Genomic DNA, 16617 nt, shown 5'->3' with positions numbered 1-16617 from the left:
CTACTGTCTGAGGGTTCTAGTGTCTGAGAGTTCTAATTTTTAAGGGTTCTAATTTTTAAGGGTTCTGATGTTTAAGGGTTCTAACGTCTGAGGGTTCTGATGTCTGAGGGTTCTAGTGTCTGAGGGTTCTAATGTTTAAGGGTTCTGATGTTTAAGGGTTCTGATGTCTGAGGGTTCTAGTGTCTGAGGGTTCTACTGTCTGAGGGTTCTAGTGTCTGAGAGTTCTACTGTCTGAGGGTTCTACTGTCTGAGGGTTCTACTGTCTGAGGGTTCTAGTGTCTGAGGGTTCTAGTGTCTGAGGGTTCTACTGTCTGAGGGTTCTACTGTCTGAGGGTTCTAGTGTCTGAGGGTTCTAGTGTCTGAGGGTTCTACTGTCTGAGGGTTCTACTGTCTGAGGGTTCTACTGTCTGAGGGTTCTAGTGTCTGAGAGTTCTAATTTTTAAGGGTTCTAGTTTTTAAGGGTTCTGATGTTTAAGGGTTCTAACGTCTGAGGGTTCTGATGTCTGAGGGTTCTAGTGTCTGAGGGTTCTAATGTTTAAGGGTTCTGATGTTTAAGGGTTCTGATGTCTGAGGGTTCTACTGTCTGAGGGTTCTAGTGTCTGAGGGTTCTAGTGTCTGAGGGTTCTAGTGTCTGAGGGTTCTACTGTCTGAGGGTTCTACTGTCTGAGAGTTCTACTGTCTGAGGGTTCTACTGTCTGAGGGTTCTACTGTCTGAGGGTTCTAGTGTCTGAGAGTTCTAATTTTTAAGGGTTCTAATTTTTAAGGGTTCTGATGTTTAAGGGTTCTAACGTCTGAGGGTTCTGATGTCTGAGGGTTCTAGTGTCTGAGGGTTCTAATGTTTAAGGGTTCTGATGTTTAAGGGTTCTGATGTCTGAGGGTTCTAGTGTCTGAGGGTTCTACTATCTGAGGGTTCTAGTGTCTGAGGGTTCTAGTGTCTGAGGGTTCTAGTGTCTGAGGGTTCTAGTGTCTGAGGGTTCTAACGTATATATATATACTTCCCAGCATGTTGCATCCACTTGTTTACACCGGTTGATTTATTGCACATATTTCTTGTATTGGTCTCATATTCTTTCTGTTCATTGTGTTTTATCTTTATCATTATTTACATCATTTACTTGAAGCACAGTCCTTTATGTTTTATTATTTAAATATAATTCTGTATGCTTATATATAAGAGCAACTTCAATGTACCAACACTTTATGAATCTTATAAATCATACAGGTCTTCACCACCTGGTGGCAGCAACGTCCTGATGAAGCTGGAAGCTGTTCATGTTGTTGATGCTGTGTGTGTGTGTGTGTGTGTGTGTGTGTGTGTGTGTGTGTGTGTGCGTGTGTGTGTGTGTGTGTGCAGGTGTGAACCTGCTGGTGGGGACAGAGAGCGGTCTGATGCTGTTGGATCGCAGCGGTCAGGGGAAAGTTTATCCTCTGATCAGCCGACGGCGCTTCCAGCAGATGGACGTCCTGGAGGGACTCAACGTCCTGGTGACTATATCAGGTACCCACACACAGAGACACACACACACACACACCATTACGCGTGTGTGTGTTGTGCACATGCCCACACACGCACACCTGCAGATACACACTAAAACACACTTTGTCCTGTTATTGTCAGACAAATTGTGTCAGATAGACAGTGCCTCTATGTTGTTACTTCTCCTGTTTCTCAATGTACCACACACACACACACACACACACACACACACACGCATTGACGTGTGTGTGTGTGTGTGTCCCAACAGATATTTTGAGACCAGCGGATGTTGAGTAAATTTCATCTGGATGAGACGGCGTTGCGTGTGTGTGTGTGTGTGTGTGTGTGTGTGTGTGTGTGTGTGTGTGTGTGTGTGTGTGTGTGTGTGTGCGTGACGCCGACATACGTTGAAGCTTTTTTGCGGTGAAGACGTGTAGAAACTATGACTATATATACTTTATATAACATTCTTATAACTACTTTATATAACTTATATACTATGACTATAACTACTTTATATAACATATATACTATGACTATAACTACTTTATATAACTTATAAACTATGACTATAAATACTTTATATAACATTCTTATAACTACTTTATATAACTTATTTACTATGACTATAACTACTTTATATAACATATATACTATGACTATAACTACTTTATATAACTTATAAACTATGACTATAAATACTTTATGCAACATTCTTATAACTACTTTATATAACTTATTTACTATGACTATAACTACTTTATATAACTTATATACTATGACTATAACTACTTCATATAACATATATACTATGACTATAACTACTTTATGTAACTTATAAACTATGACTGTAACTACTTTATATAACTTATAAACTATGACTGTAAATACTTGATATAACATTCTTATAACTGCTTTATATAACATATATACTATGACTATAACTACTTTATATAACTTATATACTATGACTATAACTACTTTATATAACTTATATACTATGACTATAACTACTTTATATAACATATATACTATGACTATAACTACTTTATATAACTTATATACTATGACTATAACTACTTCATATAACATATAAACTATGACTATAACTACTTTATATAACTTATATACTATGACTATAACTACTTTATATAACTTTTAAACTATGACTATAACTACTTTATATAACTTATATACTATGACTATAAATACTTCATATAACATATAAACTATGACTATAACTATTTTATATAACATTAAAACTATGACTATAACTACTTTATATAACATATAAACTATGACTTTAACTACTTTATATAACTTATATATTATGACTATAACTATTTTATATAACATTAAAACTATGACTATAACTACTTTATATAACATTCTTATAACTACTTTATATAACATATATACTATGACTATAACTACTTCATATAACATATATACTATGACTATAACTACTTCATATAACTTATATACTATGACTATAACTACTTCATATAACTTATATACTATGACTATAACTACTTCATATAACATATATACTATGACTATAACTACTTTATATAACTTATAAACTATGACTATAAATACTTGATATAACATTCTTATAACTACTTTATATAACTTATATATTATGACTATAACTATTTTATATAACATTAAAACTATGACTATAACTACTTTATATAACATATAAACTATGACTTTAACTACTTTATATAACTTATATACTATGACTATTACTACTTTATATAACTTTTAAACTATGACTATAACTACTTCATATAACATTTAAACTATGACTACTTTATATAACTTATATACTATGACTATAACTACTTTATATAACTTATATACTATGACTATAAATACTTCATACAACATATAAACTATGACTATAAATACTTCATACAACATATAAACTATGACTATAACTACTTTATATAACATATATACTATGACGATAACTACTTTACATAACATTCTTATAACTACTTTATATAACATATGACACACACGTGTGTACATCCTGGGCCCCGCTAGGCAAGAAGAACAAACTGCGTGTGTACTACCTGTCCTGGCTGAGGAACAAGATTCTGCACAACGACCCCGAGGTGGAGAAGAAGCAGGGCTGGACCACCGTGGGAGACCTGGAGGGCTGCGTGCACTACAACGTCGGTAGGTCTGCCTGAAGAGACGGGACGCTCACACACACGTGTGTGTGTGTGTGTGTGTGTGTGTGTGTAGGAAAGACCTTAGTTAAGTAATATGGTGTCAGGACGTCTACCACTCAGAATGTCCTCGGTTTCGGTCAACAGCACTTCCTGTTGGAAACTCCTCCATCAGGAGCTGCTGAGGTCCGTTTCCTGTCTCGAGGTTTCCTTCCATCATTTAGTCCTTCCATCGGTCAGATTTCATCTTTTGTGGAACGTTGAGTTCAGGGCTTTCCCATCAGGGTTCTTACGCTCATGGAAAACTTGGAAGAGTCCATTAATTTTAAAATGGTTATTTCCAGGCCTGGAAAAGTCCTTGAAATAAATAAAATCCCAAAGTTTAGTAAAAGTCATGTAAATGTGTTTTCTTCATGTGTTCATGACGTTCATTTACGCTGAGTTTGAAATAATGAATATGCTTTTAAAAGAGACTCAAAATATAAGCAGGCATACATACAGGCATCTATATAAATGTTTATTCTTTTAATCAAACTATTGTCTCATTAATTTGTGTCATTTAAGGCAGTGTTTTTCAACCTTTTTTGAGCCGCGGCACATTTTCTACAATAAAAAAATCCCGCGGCACACCAACAACCCAAAAAGTTACAGAATGTCACAGTATTCAGTGTTTCCCCTGGTTTACAGCTTTAGGGAGCGACTGACGGACAGACTACATCGTGGCACCTCACAGTACTACAAAGTAATACTTCACAGTACTACAAAGTAATACTTCACAGTACTAGTGACTCCTTCTGTGCTTTTATAAATAATAGAACATTGAAATCACTTTCAATTAAACCAGATTGCTCCATCAGACAAAAACAAATGTGTTATCACTTTGTTAGAAAAATTAAAATAAAGTTATATCTGTGCAAAAAATAACTATTATTTAGTTACAACTAAATATCTTATTGTGGAAAACAACAAGCTATTTTTTTGCAAAACAGAATGAGTGCAGATGTGTGAGCATAACGTTGTATCATTAATAGTGGCTGCAGTGAGCTGCTTTCCTCTACAACTCTTTTTAAAACGAGGTAGATTTGATGCAGCCGTTCTCAATTCATGCTCCATGTTGAGCGACGCAACAGCAGAAGAGACGACCTCACGGAGATCTCATAAAGATCGGCTTTTGGCGAAAAGACAAGAATCGGCGAGTCGTACATGCGCATGTGACCCATTAACGGCGTACGGTAAAACCAGCATTTCCTCTTGCGCCCCACCTGGAATACGCCCCAGTTTGATAAATACTGACTTAAAGGAAACACAGTGTTCATTTATTTTAATGATGACCACACAGTGAGCAGGCTTTGTCACTTGAGTGTGTTTTTCGGGCTTTTGGAAGAATATTTCCAGAGCCTCAGAAACGTCAGAAACGTCATTGATGGAGCGCCAGGCTGCAGCCTGTTGAACGTTTGTCTTGACCTACAAATACCTTAACTGTTGGGCTTCAAGCATGAGAGCTCATAGCTTAAAATAGTGATAGCTTAAAGCAGCAAATCCCATTGTGAAAAGCACGCGACATATTTTTCGCCGCTCTCTCTGTCCACTGTGTCTCCTGTGTGCATCGCATCGGGGAGGAAAGAGTTGTAACGCGACCCAGAAATGACGAGCTGTCGTGTACGATCAATAACATACGGCCGTGTAGTTTGTTTATAGCAGAACAAGGTGCAGACCTGTTCTATAGGAAACTACTAGGCCAGCCACTGTATTGCAGGCTCAGACGCTCAACAATGGAAATTATTTGCGGCAGCTAAATAATATTTTTTTGGACCAATTAAGTGAAATTGGAAATTTTCTCACGGCACACCTGACGATCTGTCACGGCACACTGGTGTGCCGCGGCACAGTGGTTGACAATCACTGATTTAAGGTTTACTGTATGCTTTGTATTCTCATTGTTAGTTTAAATACTACATTTACTCACTTTTTACTGTTTACACCCAGATTTCACTAAATGTTTGTAATGGACATTTGGTTTAAGGTCATGAAACCCATTGGTCAGAATGTGTATGAACCCTGCCAGAAGAGAGATGAAGAACAATCCTCTGTGACTTCATCATCATCGTCATCATTCTACCGCAAAATCTAAAGATTATAAACGAGATAAAACTCTTCAACTGTGACGTCTTCCTTTGGAAGATCAAAGGTCCTCAACGAGGAGAAATGTAGCGAAACTAAAACATTTTTAATTCTACATTTCTACTAGTGGATAATATAAATTATACATCTTCTAATATTTACAGTACAATAAAACTCGAAGATAAGAATCAACAAGAAACAAGAAGAGATTGACCCGATCATGCATGGGGTCGAGTTCTAATGTTTTCTTTCTTTGGTTCCCCAGTGAAATATGAGAGGATCAAGTTCTTGGTTCTGGCCCTGAAGCACTCGGTGGAGGTCTACGCCTGGGCACCCAAGCCCTACCACAAGTTCATGGCCTTCAAGGTGAGCGGGTGCACTAGCGTAGCTCGTTAGTGACAGGTATGGTGAGCGGGTCCACTAGCGTAGCTCGTTAGTGACAGGTATGGTGAGCGGGTGCACTAGCGAAGCTCGTTAGCGACAGGTATGGTGAGCGGGTCCACTAGCGAAGCTCGTTAGCGACAGGTATGGTGAGCGGGTGCACTACCTTAGCTCGTTAGTGACAGGTATGGTGAGCGGGTCCACTACCTTAGCTCGTTAGTGACAGGTATGGTGAGCGGGTCCACTACCTTAGCTCGTTAGTGACAGGTACGGTGAGCGGGTGCACTAGCGTAGCTCGTTAGCGACAGGTACGGTGAGCGGGTGCACTAGCGTAGCTCGTTAGCGACAGGTACGGTGATCAATACCTACTGATCATCTGCTCCAACTTCTTGCTGGCTGAGGAGAGAGAACCCAACACCCTCTGTTTCTCTGACCCGTGTGCTCTCAAGTCTTTCGGGGACCTGGTGCACAAGCCCCTGCTGGTGGACCTGACCGTGGAGGAGGGACAGAGGTTAAAGGTCATCTACGGCTCCAGTCAGGGCTTCCACGCCGTGGACGTGGACTCCGGGGCCGTGTACGACATCTACCTGCCGACACACGTGAGAACACACGACATGCACGTGACTGTAACTTCAAAGCTTCATCTCTCGTCGCTCGATGACGCTCAAAGGTAAACGAGCTAATGCCGGCGCCCCGTGTCCCTGCAGATCCAGACCCACATCCAGTCTCACGCCATCATCATCCTGCCCAACACCGACGGCATCGAGCTGCTGGTGTGCTACGAGGACGAGGGCGTCTACGTCAACACGTACGGGCGCATCACCAAGGACGTGGTGCTGCAGTGGGGCGAGATGCCCACCTCCGTGGGTGAGTGGGGGGGAAGAGGTGGGGTGTCGCGTCCTCTCAAATGGAGCTTTGAGGCGTACACAGGGTTCTTACGTCATGGAAAACCTGGAAAAGTCCTTGAATTTTAAAATGGTTATTTCCAGGCCTGGAAAAGTCCTTGAAAAAAATAATAAAAAACCCCAAAGTTTAGTAAAAGTCCTGAAATGCTTTGGTCAGGATGTGTGTGAACCCTGTGTGTACTCCTGATGGACCCGACCATCGGTTAACTCCACTTCCTGTCTGCAGCCTACATCCGGTCCAACCAGATCATGGGCTGGGGCGAGAAGGCCATCGAGATCCGCTCGGTGGAGACCGGCCACCTGGACGGGGTCTTCATGCACAAGAGAGCCCAGAGACTCAAGTTCCTCTGTGAGAGGAACGACAAGGTGAGCGGCGCGCAGGGACACGCCCCCGTATGCAGAGACACGCCCCCAAATTACAGAGACACGCCCCCTGGTATCAGAGACACTCCCCCTTATGGCAGAGACACGCCCCCTGGTCTCAGAGACATGCCCCCTTATGGCAGAGACACGCCCCCTTATGGCAGAGACACGCCCCCTGGTCTCACCTCGATGTCCAGGCTGATTCCAATGGGGAAATATTTGAATTCATTTTTTTTACTTAACATTGCAAATGCAATTATTTTCGTAGAAATCAAACTTTCCAAGTTGCGATTCTTGGGAAATGATTCTCAACCCAAAATGCATTTCATTATCGGTTCTATATCGTCCACATTAATAGTAATTGTTCAATCATTTTCATTGAGATCCGGATTATTTTAAAAGAAAACTATTTCAGTGATCTTTTACTTTTCATGTCGTACAGAAAACTTTTAGTTTGACTAATTTAGTGAAATATGTTGGAAAATAATATATAATAAGTTTTTCTTTTATATCGTTACATATCCGCTTAATAGTTTTACTGATTTAGTAAATTGTGAAGGAAAAGATGTGAAAGTGCTGTTGCAGTGAACCTCACCTGTCAATCAACCTGTCAGTGAACCTCACCTGTCCTCCTCCTCTGCAGGTGTTCTTCGCCTCCGTTCGGTCCGGAGGCTCCAGCCAGGTCTACTTCATGACTCTGGGCCGCAGCAACCTGCTCAGCTGGTAGAGGTCCTTCCTCCTCCTCCTCCTCTTCCTCCTCCACCCTTCGCTAACACTGGATCTCAGAACCTACCGTCGATGTCATTGTCAGCCCCGGGACAACAAAACAACAACAACAACAACAACAACAACAAAAGAGAGCGAGAACAAAACCACCAACACGTCTTTAGCTCCGCCCCTACACCTGAAACACCTGGAGGATGACTTATTAATATATGAATGAAAGTAGAAATAAATTAAATGTGAATATAAGAAAGGTGACGATGGGACCGATCATCTTTTTCTTCATCGTGTCCGTCTCTCAGCTTGAGGTAGTACTGCTCCCACTACTACTACTAGTACTACTAGTACTAGTACTAGTACTACCTTCTGCAGTCTCTCATGGGCCGGTGTGCTGGGAGTCTGTTGTATTAATACTGCAGTAGTGTGTACATGTACTTGTGTTTGGGTGGCTGAGGCTCTGCTGGAGGGACTGGACAGGTGTGTGTGTGTGTGTGTGTGTGTGTCTGTGTGTCTGTGTGTGTGTGTGTGTGTTGAGGTATTGTGTTGTTTCGACAGGTGCTTTAAAAAAAAGAAACAAAACGAGGGTCGGGGCGAGAGGGAGAGACGCTGAGGCAGACGATTTCAGAATAGTATTTTTTGAATTATTACTATTATTATTCCTTGAAGATAAAGTGTAACTATGTGGAGTAAAACATGTCTTTGACCTTTTTTTTTATTTAATTTTTTTTTAATTTTAAGATTGACGCACATGCACGTGGTCCAAATAGAAGAAGAAGAAGAGAATAATCTACGTGAAGATGAAAGGTGTCGATGTACAATAAAAGTTCTTTGGATCTTCCAGACGGCGGCCATGTTTGTTCCCCGCCGCTCAAACATGGCCGCCTCAACGGGAGCTGAACTGCTGTGAATAGTCAGATATAATAGATGCTAGTGGAGCGACGAAGAGGAGAACGTTCAGTGTGTGTGTGTGTGTGTGTGTGTGTGTGTGTGTGTGTGTGTGTGTGTGTGTGTGTGTGTGTGTGGGGAGAGTTCTGTGTCATCGGCGTATTGCTTGAGGTGGCAGAGAGGAGGCGCATGTCGGCAGGTTTGTTTCTGTGAGAATGAAGCCGTGTTGAGGCGAGTAATCCATCCTGGATTTTCTGATTTGTTGACTTCGTAGCCTCGACGACAGCTGTAGATATTTTCTGGCATTCTGGGTATTTTATTTTTTTCCCCACGGAGGAGAACCGAGGACGTCGGCTTCATCGAACACGAACAAGAACTCTCGGGCCGCAGAACGTTCCCTCCTGGTTCTGCTTCCGTGTTCCAGTCGTGTGAAAGACTTTGCAGGAGGAGCGTTTGATTCGTGCACCTCAGGTCACCAACAAGTTGACCCCTGACGATAATGACTACACACACATCAGTGTGTGTGTGTGTGTGTGTGTGTGTGTGTGTGTCTCCTCGTGCATCAAGGCCTTGACGAGGAGCTGCATCCACTTCACGAAGAAAAAGAAGAAAGAAAAGCAGTTATTATTATTATTATTATTATTAATATTCTCAGTCGCTTGCTGGCTCACAATTGGAAGAAGAAAAAAAAAGGTGCCGAGAGAGCAGCGATTAAAAGTGTTGGGAAGAAAAGCACGTGGCGCGTTGTGTGTTCTTACGTTTTAGTCGCAAAGCTTAACGATGGTGTGTGTACGCTTGTGTACGCGTGACATTAAATATGAGTGACAGAGGCCATGTTCTATCTACACTAACGCCGCTTATCGTTCATGCATATTCCTTGTTTTAGAGCCTGGTTTTAATTGGATATTTCAATATTTGGTCTGTTTTTACTCAATAACCTTCCTACACAACAATAAGGAACACAGTTGTTCATTCAGGTATTCATGCGCCGCCGTCTGCAGGATGTGAGGTCGTGCTTTTTTATTTTCTTGTTTTTCTTCCTCTGCTACTCTAACTTATGTCCTCTCTGTGTGCGACAGGAAGTCCTGTGTTTTTTTTTTTTGGTTCCTTTGAATAAACTTTAAAAAAGTCATTTTAAAATCGTGTGTCAAGTCGTGTGTCATTTTAAAGTTCCCAAAAAACTGTCACGCCGACCCGCTGCACGCGTGTTGCGACACACACACACACACACACACGCGCGTCAGCGCTCGCGTGTTGTTGTTGCCACACGTTGTCTCATGTTTCCAGCCACACGTCTGCAGGCGTCCTGTGCTGTTTGTGTGTCAGAGCGCTGCAGAAGAGGGAAGTCGTGTCCGTCATGACTTTTATTCACAGAGTCGATGCGTTTGTATGCAGATGATGTGACGCTGCTGCAGCCATCAGGTCCAATCTGCTCCTGCCCTCCGATGGGAACCACACTTCCACGTTTCTGGCTCCAGTTCTATTAAGGTTCCAGTTCTATTGAGACCATTCGGTTAAAGTTCTGTTGCATAACTTCTAACCATAGTTTGCGTCACGTTTTCACTTCCTGAGCGATTCAATACTCCTCTGGTTGAGTCTGTGCAGCCTGGAGTTCATCAGACTGATGACACGTTTATGTTGTGGCTTCCTGAGAGACTGGGGGATGAAGCTGGGGGATGAAGCTGCAGGATGAAGCTGGGGGATGAAGCTGCAGGATGAAGCTGCAGGATGAAGCTGGGGGATGAAGCTGCAGGATGAAGCTGAAGGATGAAGCTGAAGCTGCAGGATGAAGCTGCAGGATGAAGCTGCAGGATGAAGCTGGGGGATGAAGCTGCAGGATGAAGCTGAAGAATGAAGCTGAAGGATGAAGCTGCAGGATGAAGCTGGGGGATGAAGCTGCAGGATGAAGCTGGGGGATGAAGCTGCAGGATGAAGCTGCAGGATGAAGCTGGGGGATGAAGCTGCAGGATGAAGCTGAAGGATGAAGCTGAAGCTGCAGGATAAAGCTGAGGCTGCAGGATGAAGCTGAAGGATGAAGCTGCAGGATGAAGCTGAAGCTGCAGGATGAAGCTGCAGGATGAAGCTGCAGGATGAAGCTGAAGGATGAAGCTGCAGGATGAAGCTGAAGCTGCAGGATGAAGCTGCAGGATGAAGCTGAGGCTGCAGGATGAAGCTGAAGCTGCAGGATGAAGCTGCAGGATGAAGCTGCAGGATGAAGCTGAAGCTGCAGGATAAAGCTGAGGCTGCAGGATGAAGCTGAAGGATGAAGCTGCAGGATGAAGCTGAAGCTGCAGGATGAAGCTGCAGGATGAAGCTGAAGGATGAAGCTGCAGGATGAAGCTGAAGCTGCAGGATAAAGCTGCAGGATAAAGCTGAGGCTGCAGGATGAAGCTGCAGGATAAAGCTGAAGGATGAAGCTGAAGGATGAAGCTGCAGGATGAAGCTGCAGGATGAAGCTGAAGCTGCAGGATGAAGCTGCAGGATGAAGCTGAAGCTGCAGGATGAAGCTGCAGGATGAAGCTGAAGGATGAAGCTGCAGGATGAAGCTGAAGCTGCAGGATGAAGCTGCAGGATAAAGCTGAGGCTGCAGGATGAAGCTGCAGGATAAAGCTGAAGGATGAAGCTGAAGCTGCAGGATGAAGCTGCAGGATGAAGCTGCAGGATGAAGCTGAAGCTGCAGGATGAAGCTGCAGGATGAAGCTGCAGGATGAAGCTGCAGGATGAAGCTGAAGCTGCAGGATGAAGCTGCAGGATGAAGCTGAAGCTGCAGGATGAAGCTGCAGGATGAAGCTGCAGGATGAAGCTGCAGGATGAAGCTGCAGGATGAAGGTGCAGGATGAAGCTGAAGGATGAAGCTTCAACAGCAACGATGCAAGAGATCACTCTGATAATGTTGCTGCTGTCGAGGGTTCTCAACCCTTTTACTGTGTTTGAGCCAGTGGAATCTGTTAATATAATAATTACATTTATGGTAAATTATTTCACGGACCCCCTGACATAGTGCCACGGACCCCTGGGGGTCCCCGGGCCCCACATTGAGAGCCACTGGGCTATTCAATTCAGTTCATCTTGTACAGCCCAAAATCCCAAATTACTCATCAGAGGGCTTTACAGTCTGTACACATACGACCTCCTCTGACCTTTGACCCTCACACCAGAACAGGAACAACTCCCCAAAAACACTTTAAGGGAGAAAAGGCAGAAGGAAAGAGAGGAGGATCCTCTACCAGGATGTCATGTGACCAGAATGAACATAACAGAGTTACAGCACATTCAATGCTCATGACAGAAATGACTCGTATAATGAGAGGAGCACAACCTGCTGTCCAGTGAACTAATGTACTGGGAATGTTGGTTCTCCTTCGCTGAAGAAAACAAACTGTCGTCATCGCTCCGGCTCCATGTGGAGCATCAGGGTCAGCAGTGAGTCGGCGGGAGGAATTCCCCAAAACACGCAACACCTGTTGCTTTCTCAGCGGCCATGTTGTGTTGTGAGCGGCTCACCTCTGGACCTTTCAGAACCCTGTGGTCAGAACCCTGTGGTCAGAACCCTGTGGTCAGAACATCCTGTTTGCTCTCATTTGCTCATTTTGCATATAAAAATGTTATATTACGTGTTCATTATTTAATGTTTAAACTAATGTCATCCATATTCAGGTCACTACTAGCGTAGCACACACCTGCAGCTCTGAACCACGCATGTATGATGAGATCTGTACCGAACGCCTGCAGGGCGTCGGTTCAGCCCATGAGCTCGTCTTCAGCCTCCAGGTTTCCTTCAGGGGGTTTTCAGGCGTTTCCCCCTCTGGTCCCGCCCACGAGTTCCCACTCAGCCAATAGACCCAGATTTCTTTAAATGTCGTCTCAAGGACATTTTTACAAAATACAAAAACCTCATAAGACTCATAATTGACCCCGTTTGCGGTTCGCTGCAATACCACGAGTGGCCACCGGGCAGAACTGGAAGTGTTTGCTGCTTTATTCTCCTCACCACCAGGGGGCGATCAAACTAAATGACCTGAGAGAAACCAAGAAGACGAGTGAAACTCAGAGATATGAGCACGGAGTTAAAAAGCCATAAACCAACCTCCACTATGACGAGGAGGCATTATAATAACCTGTAAGTAGTGATGGAGAGATGAAGCTTCCTGAAGCTTTGAAGCTTTCCATCCAGTCGGTTCGCTCATGTGCCGAAGCTTCATGGAGCTTCATTTGCTCTACTGCGCCACCAAGTGGACAATAGATGTAAAACAGCAGAGTGATCATAACGACACCATGGCTTTGGTGTGTGAAGCTTTAAATGGAATAAATTATGTTTGTGACGCCAATACATCAATTATTAACTTATTAATATTGTGTCTATCTTTATGATATATTGGCGGGGTCAAAATCAAAACTCTAAACAAATTGGGAGAGGGTTGTGATGTGACTGTGGGTCGGGGGTTAGAATATCCGACTTTCAGTCAGAGGATCGGTGGTTTGAGCCTCAGCTCCGCTAGTCCATGTTGATGAGTACAATTCTTTAAGTAAAAATAAGAACTTTTCCACAGTGCTGGGCTTTTTGAGACTATTTCTCCTGCTTTATAAAATACCCTTTCACAGGCACACATGAAGCTGAACAGAGAGGAAGGAAATCCATTGAGTTTCTCTGCCTCTTATATTTCAAATCGCACGGCAATCCCACGAACCATGTTCTGAGTCACGTGGTCCGGCAGCTCAGAGGCTCCAACGTCACCGCATACGTCATCGACACAAGCCTCGATACGCTTCACCAAAATCTACCTGGTTACTGGACACGAGCATCGAAGCCTCGACACGAAAGGACTCATCACTAGCTGCAACCTCACATCTCATATTCATAAACTCCTTCCTGTTTCTAAATCATCTTAAACTAATTGTCCTTTGTTTTAAAATCCTCAGATGTGTAAATAACATTTGTATCTGAAGTATTTGTCACGTGACCATAAACTTGTCTTATCCAGTTGTTATTACACATCTGTAACACATTGTGACCCTTTCAGTTTTCTATGAATACATTTCATTTAGCTGACGCTTTCATCCAAAGCAACTTGCATGTTTGCTCTCTACACCGTAGTCACGGCAACGGGGACAGTTAGGGGTTCAGTGTCTCAAGGAGACATCAACTAGCAGAGCCGGGGCTCGAACCATTGACCCTCTGATTGAAAGACGGGCATGCTAACCACTGAGCCACTAATAAACATGTGTTTTCTCCACGTGTGAAAGTCTCCAGGATCAAGACGTTAGATCTCAGGGACAGGAAGTGGATTTTTGATGAGGTTTTTTCCACCCTGGATGAGGAACTTGTGCCTCTAACGTATTTCCTGAAGCATCGACACACGATGCCGTCGTGGTAGAGACTCTGTGTCCACGACAACACAGACAGGCTTGTTGTTGTTTACGAGCCGTGCTGCTGCTTGTAATCCATCACTTTGGATCCAAACAGAAAGCGCATCAGACGTGGGATGTGATGCAGCACCAAAGTGTTGGTGACGGCTTGCACCGCTGGAGCGCCGCGTGCGTCTGCAGCGTGTCGTAAAGATCAAGATGTCGGCCGGGTGGAGTAATCCACAGAATGTGTGGTCGTAGTTTGGATTGCAGCGCGATGACGGAGCCGTGAGTCACACTCTGCTTCAGGAACGCTGCGGACGGTTTAGCAACGGCCTGCGAATGGAGAAGCTCTCGATGTGCAGAGAAAACACTTTGAATCTGATTCGCGCATTAATGAATGAATGAATATATACTTTATTAATCCCCGAGGGGAAATTTGGTGTCGAAGTAGCAGCAATTTACAAAATAAGATATAAAAACAACATGGATGAAAGATATATACAATAATTATAATTTAAAAAAATAGCTGGAGTGAAAGAAAAAAAACAATATTAATTTAGGAATTAAATAAAACGTAAACAGTAGAAGTGCAAAAATGCAAAGTATCTATGTGTATATTAAGTGTGTGAGGTGTAAATAAAACAAAAATAACGTGATGCTCTCTGTGTTTTAGTGGATGTGATCTTAAACTAACCGACAAACATATACCAATAAAAAGGTAAAAGCTCATAAAGCTGTTGGTTCCTGCTAATTAGCATTTTAGCTTCAAAGGGCTGAGAAATACTTCCCTGACCATCTTTAACAAATTGTTTGACAATGCTGAAAGTATTCTCATGTACTCCCTATATCCAAAATATCCCTTTTCTATCCGCTCTATTTGAATAATCTGAACCACATTAATATCAAATATAACTGATAATATAATGTGACTGGCCATGACTTTACGTTTCCATCCAGGTGACACAACACTAGCCCGTTAGCTTGCCATGCTAACGCTGCGTCTTCATGGTCACCGATGACGCGGCCGGGGGAGAAGCTCTGAATGAGCGACTCGCTCCCTGTTTCCTACGCCTGAAGCTGTGCGGCCTCAGGGACGTGCAGAAGCTCACGGTTACTTTAAGAGAAAGAACAGGGAGTGCCGCTCACTGATCATGAGGTAGAAACAATAGAGAAGCCACAGCAGTTTAACCACAGCAGATAGTTCACCCTCCAGATGACCCAGCAGCTCTGGAACTAGTACAGGGTGCATTAAAGGTCATTAAATAGTCATTAAAGGTCATTAAAGGTCATCCACCGATCATGGGATAACCAGCTTCAGAGCTTAAAATAACAGAAACTGATGACAATATGGAGCAAAAGTTGTGTGAATAATGCTTTCACTCAGAAGATGTAGGTGTTGAAAATGTCAACTCCTTCAAACACCACTTCTTAAGCTCAATAACGAAAACTAAACTAGTTATTAGCCGTTGAAAAATTATAAAAATTAAAATAAGTCAAATCATAATTGGCTGAAAGGTCAACAAAAGAGTAGCCGAACTCTTCATCCCAACTTTAATTAATGATAAGAGAAATAGTTAAACATTATTTTAAAATTGTATTATTTGTTTTTCTGTACAAAAAAGAAAGAGTTAGGTGAGAAGATCAAGGATTAGCCTAGCTTAGCACAAAGACTGGAAGCAGGGGTAAACAGCTAGCCTTTCTGTATCCAAAGTAAAACAATAAAAACAATACGCCTCCTGTCTCTAAGGCTAAATCAAACAGTAGGAAAGTAGAAAGGTTTAGTAGAAAGTAATTACAATGACCAAATATAAAAGTATATACGTGGGCATTTGTGGAGGCAGAATAATTGGATTAGCATAAGCTAACTGCTACTATGAGCAGCTCATGTGGTGCTTTTTATGTTGGCCACTAAACGAGTAAAACCCAACAACTTATTGTTTAGCCAATTAGCAACATTTCTTTCCATCTTTCCAATAATCAAGCCAGTTAGCAACATTCCTCTTTACCTCTTCAGTGTGATGTATTATGGGATGTTTGGATTGATTGTATGGAATGTGTCATGCACCAAAAATGTGCATGACAAAACGGCAATAGTTAGTATCTAGTATCTATCTAGTCATAGTAGATAACTAGTGTGTGTGTGTGTGTGTGTGTGTGTGTGTGTGTGTGTGTGTGAGTGTGTGTGTGTGTGTGAGTGTGTGTGTCATTGTGCCAAAACAAACAGAGGTGTCCA

General features: G+C 42.6%; 1 protein-coding gene across 1 annotated transcript in view; it reads left to right on the top strand.

The window, feature by feature from the left end:
* Positions 1-10159, top strand: part of LOC306737054 (mitogen-activated protein kinase kinase kinase kinase 4-like) — a 75933-nt gene extending 65774 nt beyond the window's left edge. The window contains exons 24-30 of the mRNA XM_079218759.1: positions 1355-1498; positions 3530-3664; positions 6044-6144; positions 6609-6758; positions 6867-7026; positions 7291-7430; positions 8071-10159. Of these exons, the coding sequence (XP_079074885.1) occupies positions 1355-1498; positions 3530-3664; positions 6044-6144; positions 6609-6758; positions 6867-7026; positions 7291-7430; positions 8071-8154 (914 nt within the window). The 3' untranslated portion in view covers positions 8155-10159. The remainder of the gene's footprint in view (positions 1-1354; positions 1499-3529; positions 3665-6043; positions 6145-6608; positions 6759-6866; positions 7027-7290; positions 7431-8070) is intronic.
* The last annotated feature ends 6458 nt before the right edge of the window (positions 10160-16617 follow it).

The sequence above is a fragment of the Taurulus bubalis genome (assembly GCF_910589615.1).
Source record: "Taurulus bubalis genome assembly, chromosome: 1".
Taxonomy (NCBI): Eukaryota; Metazoa; Chordata; class Actinopteri; order Perciformes; family Cottidae; genus Taurulus; species Taurulus bubalis.
Note: the sequence above shows the minus strand (reverse complement) of the source record. Positions and strands in the feature narration are given on the sequence as shown.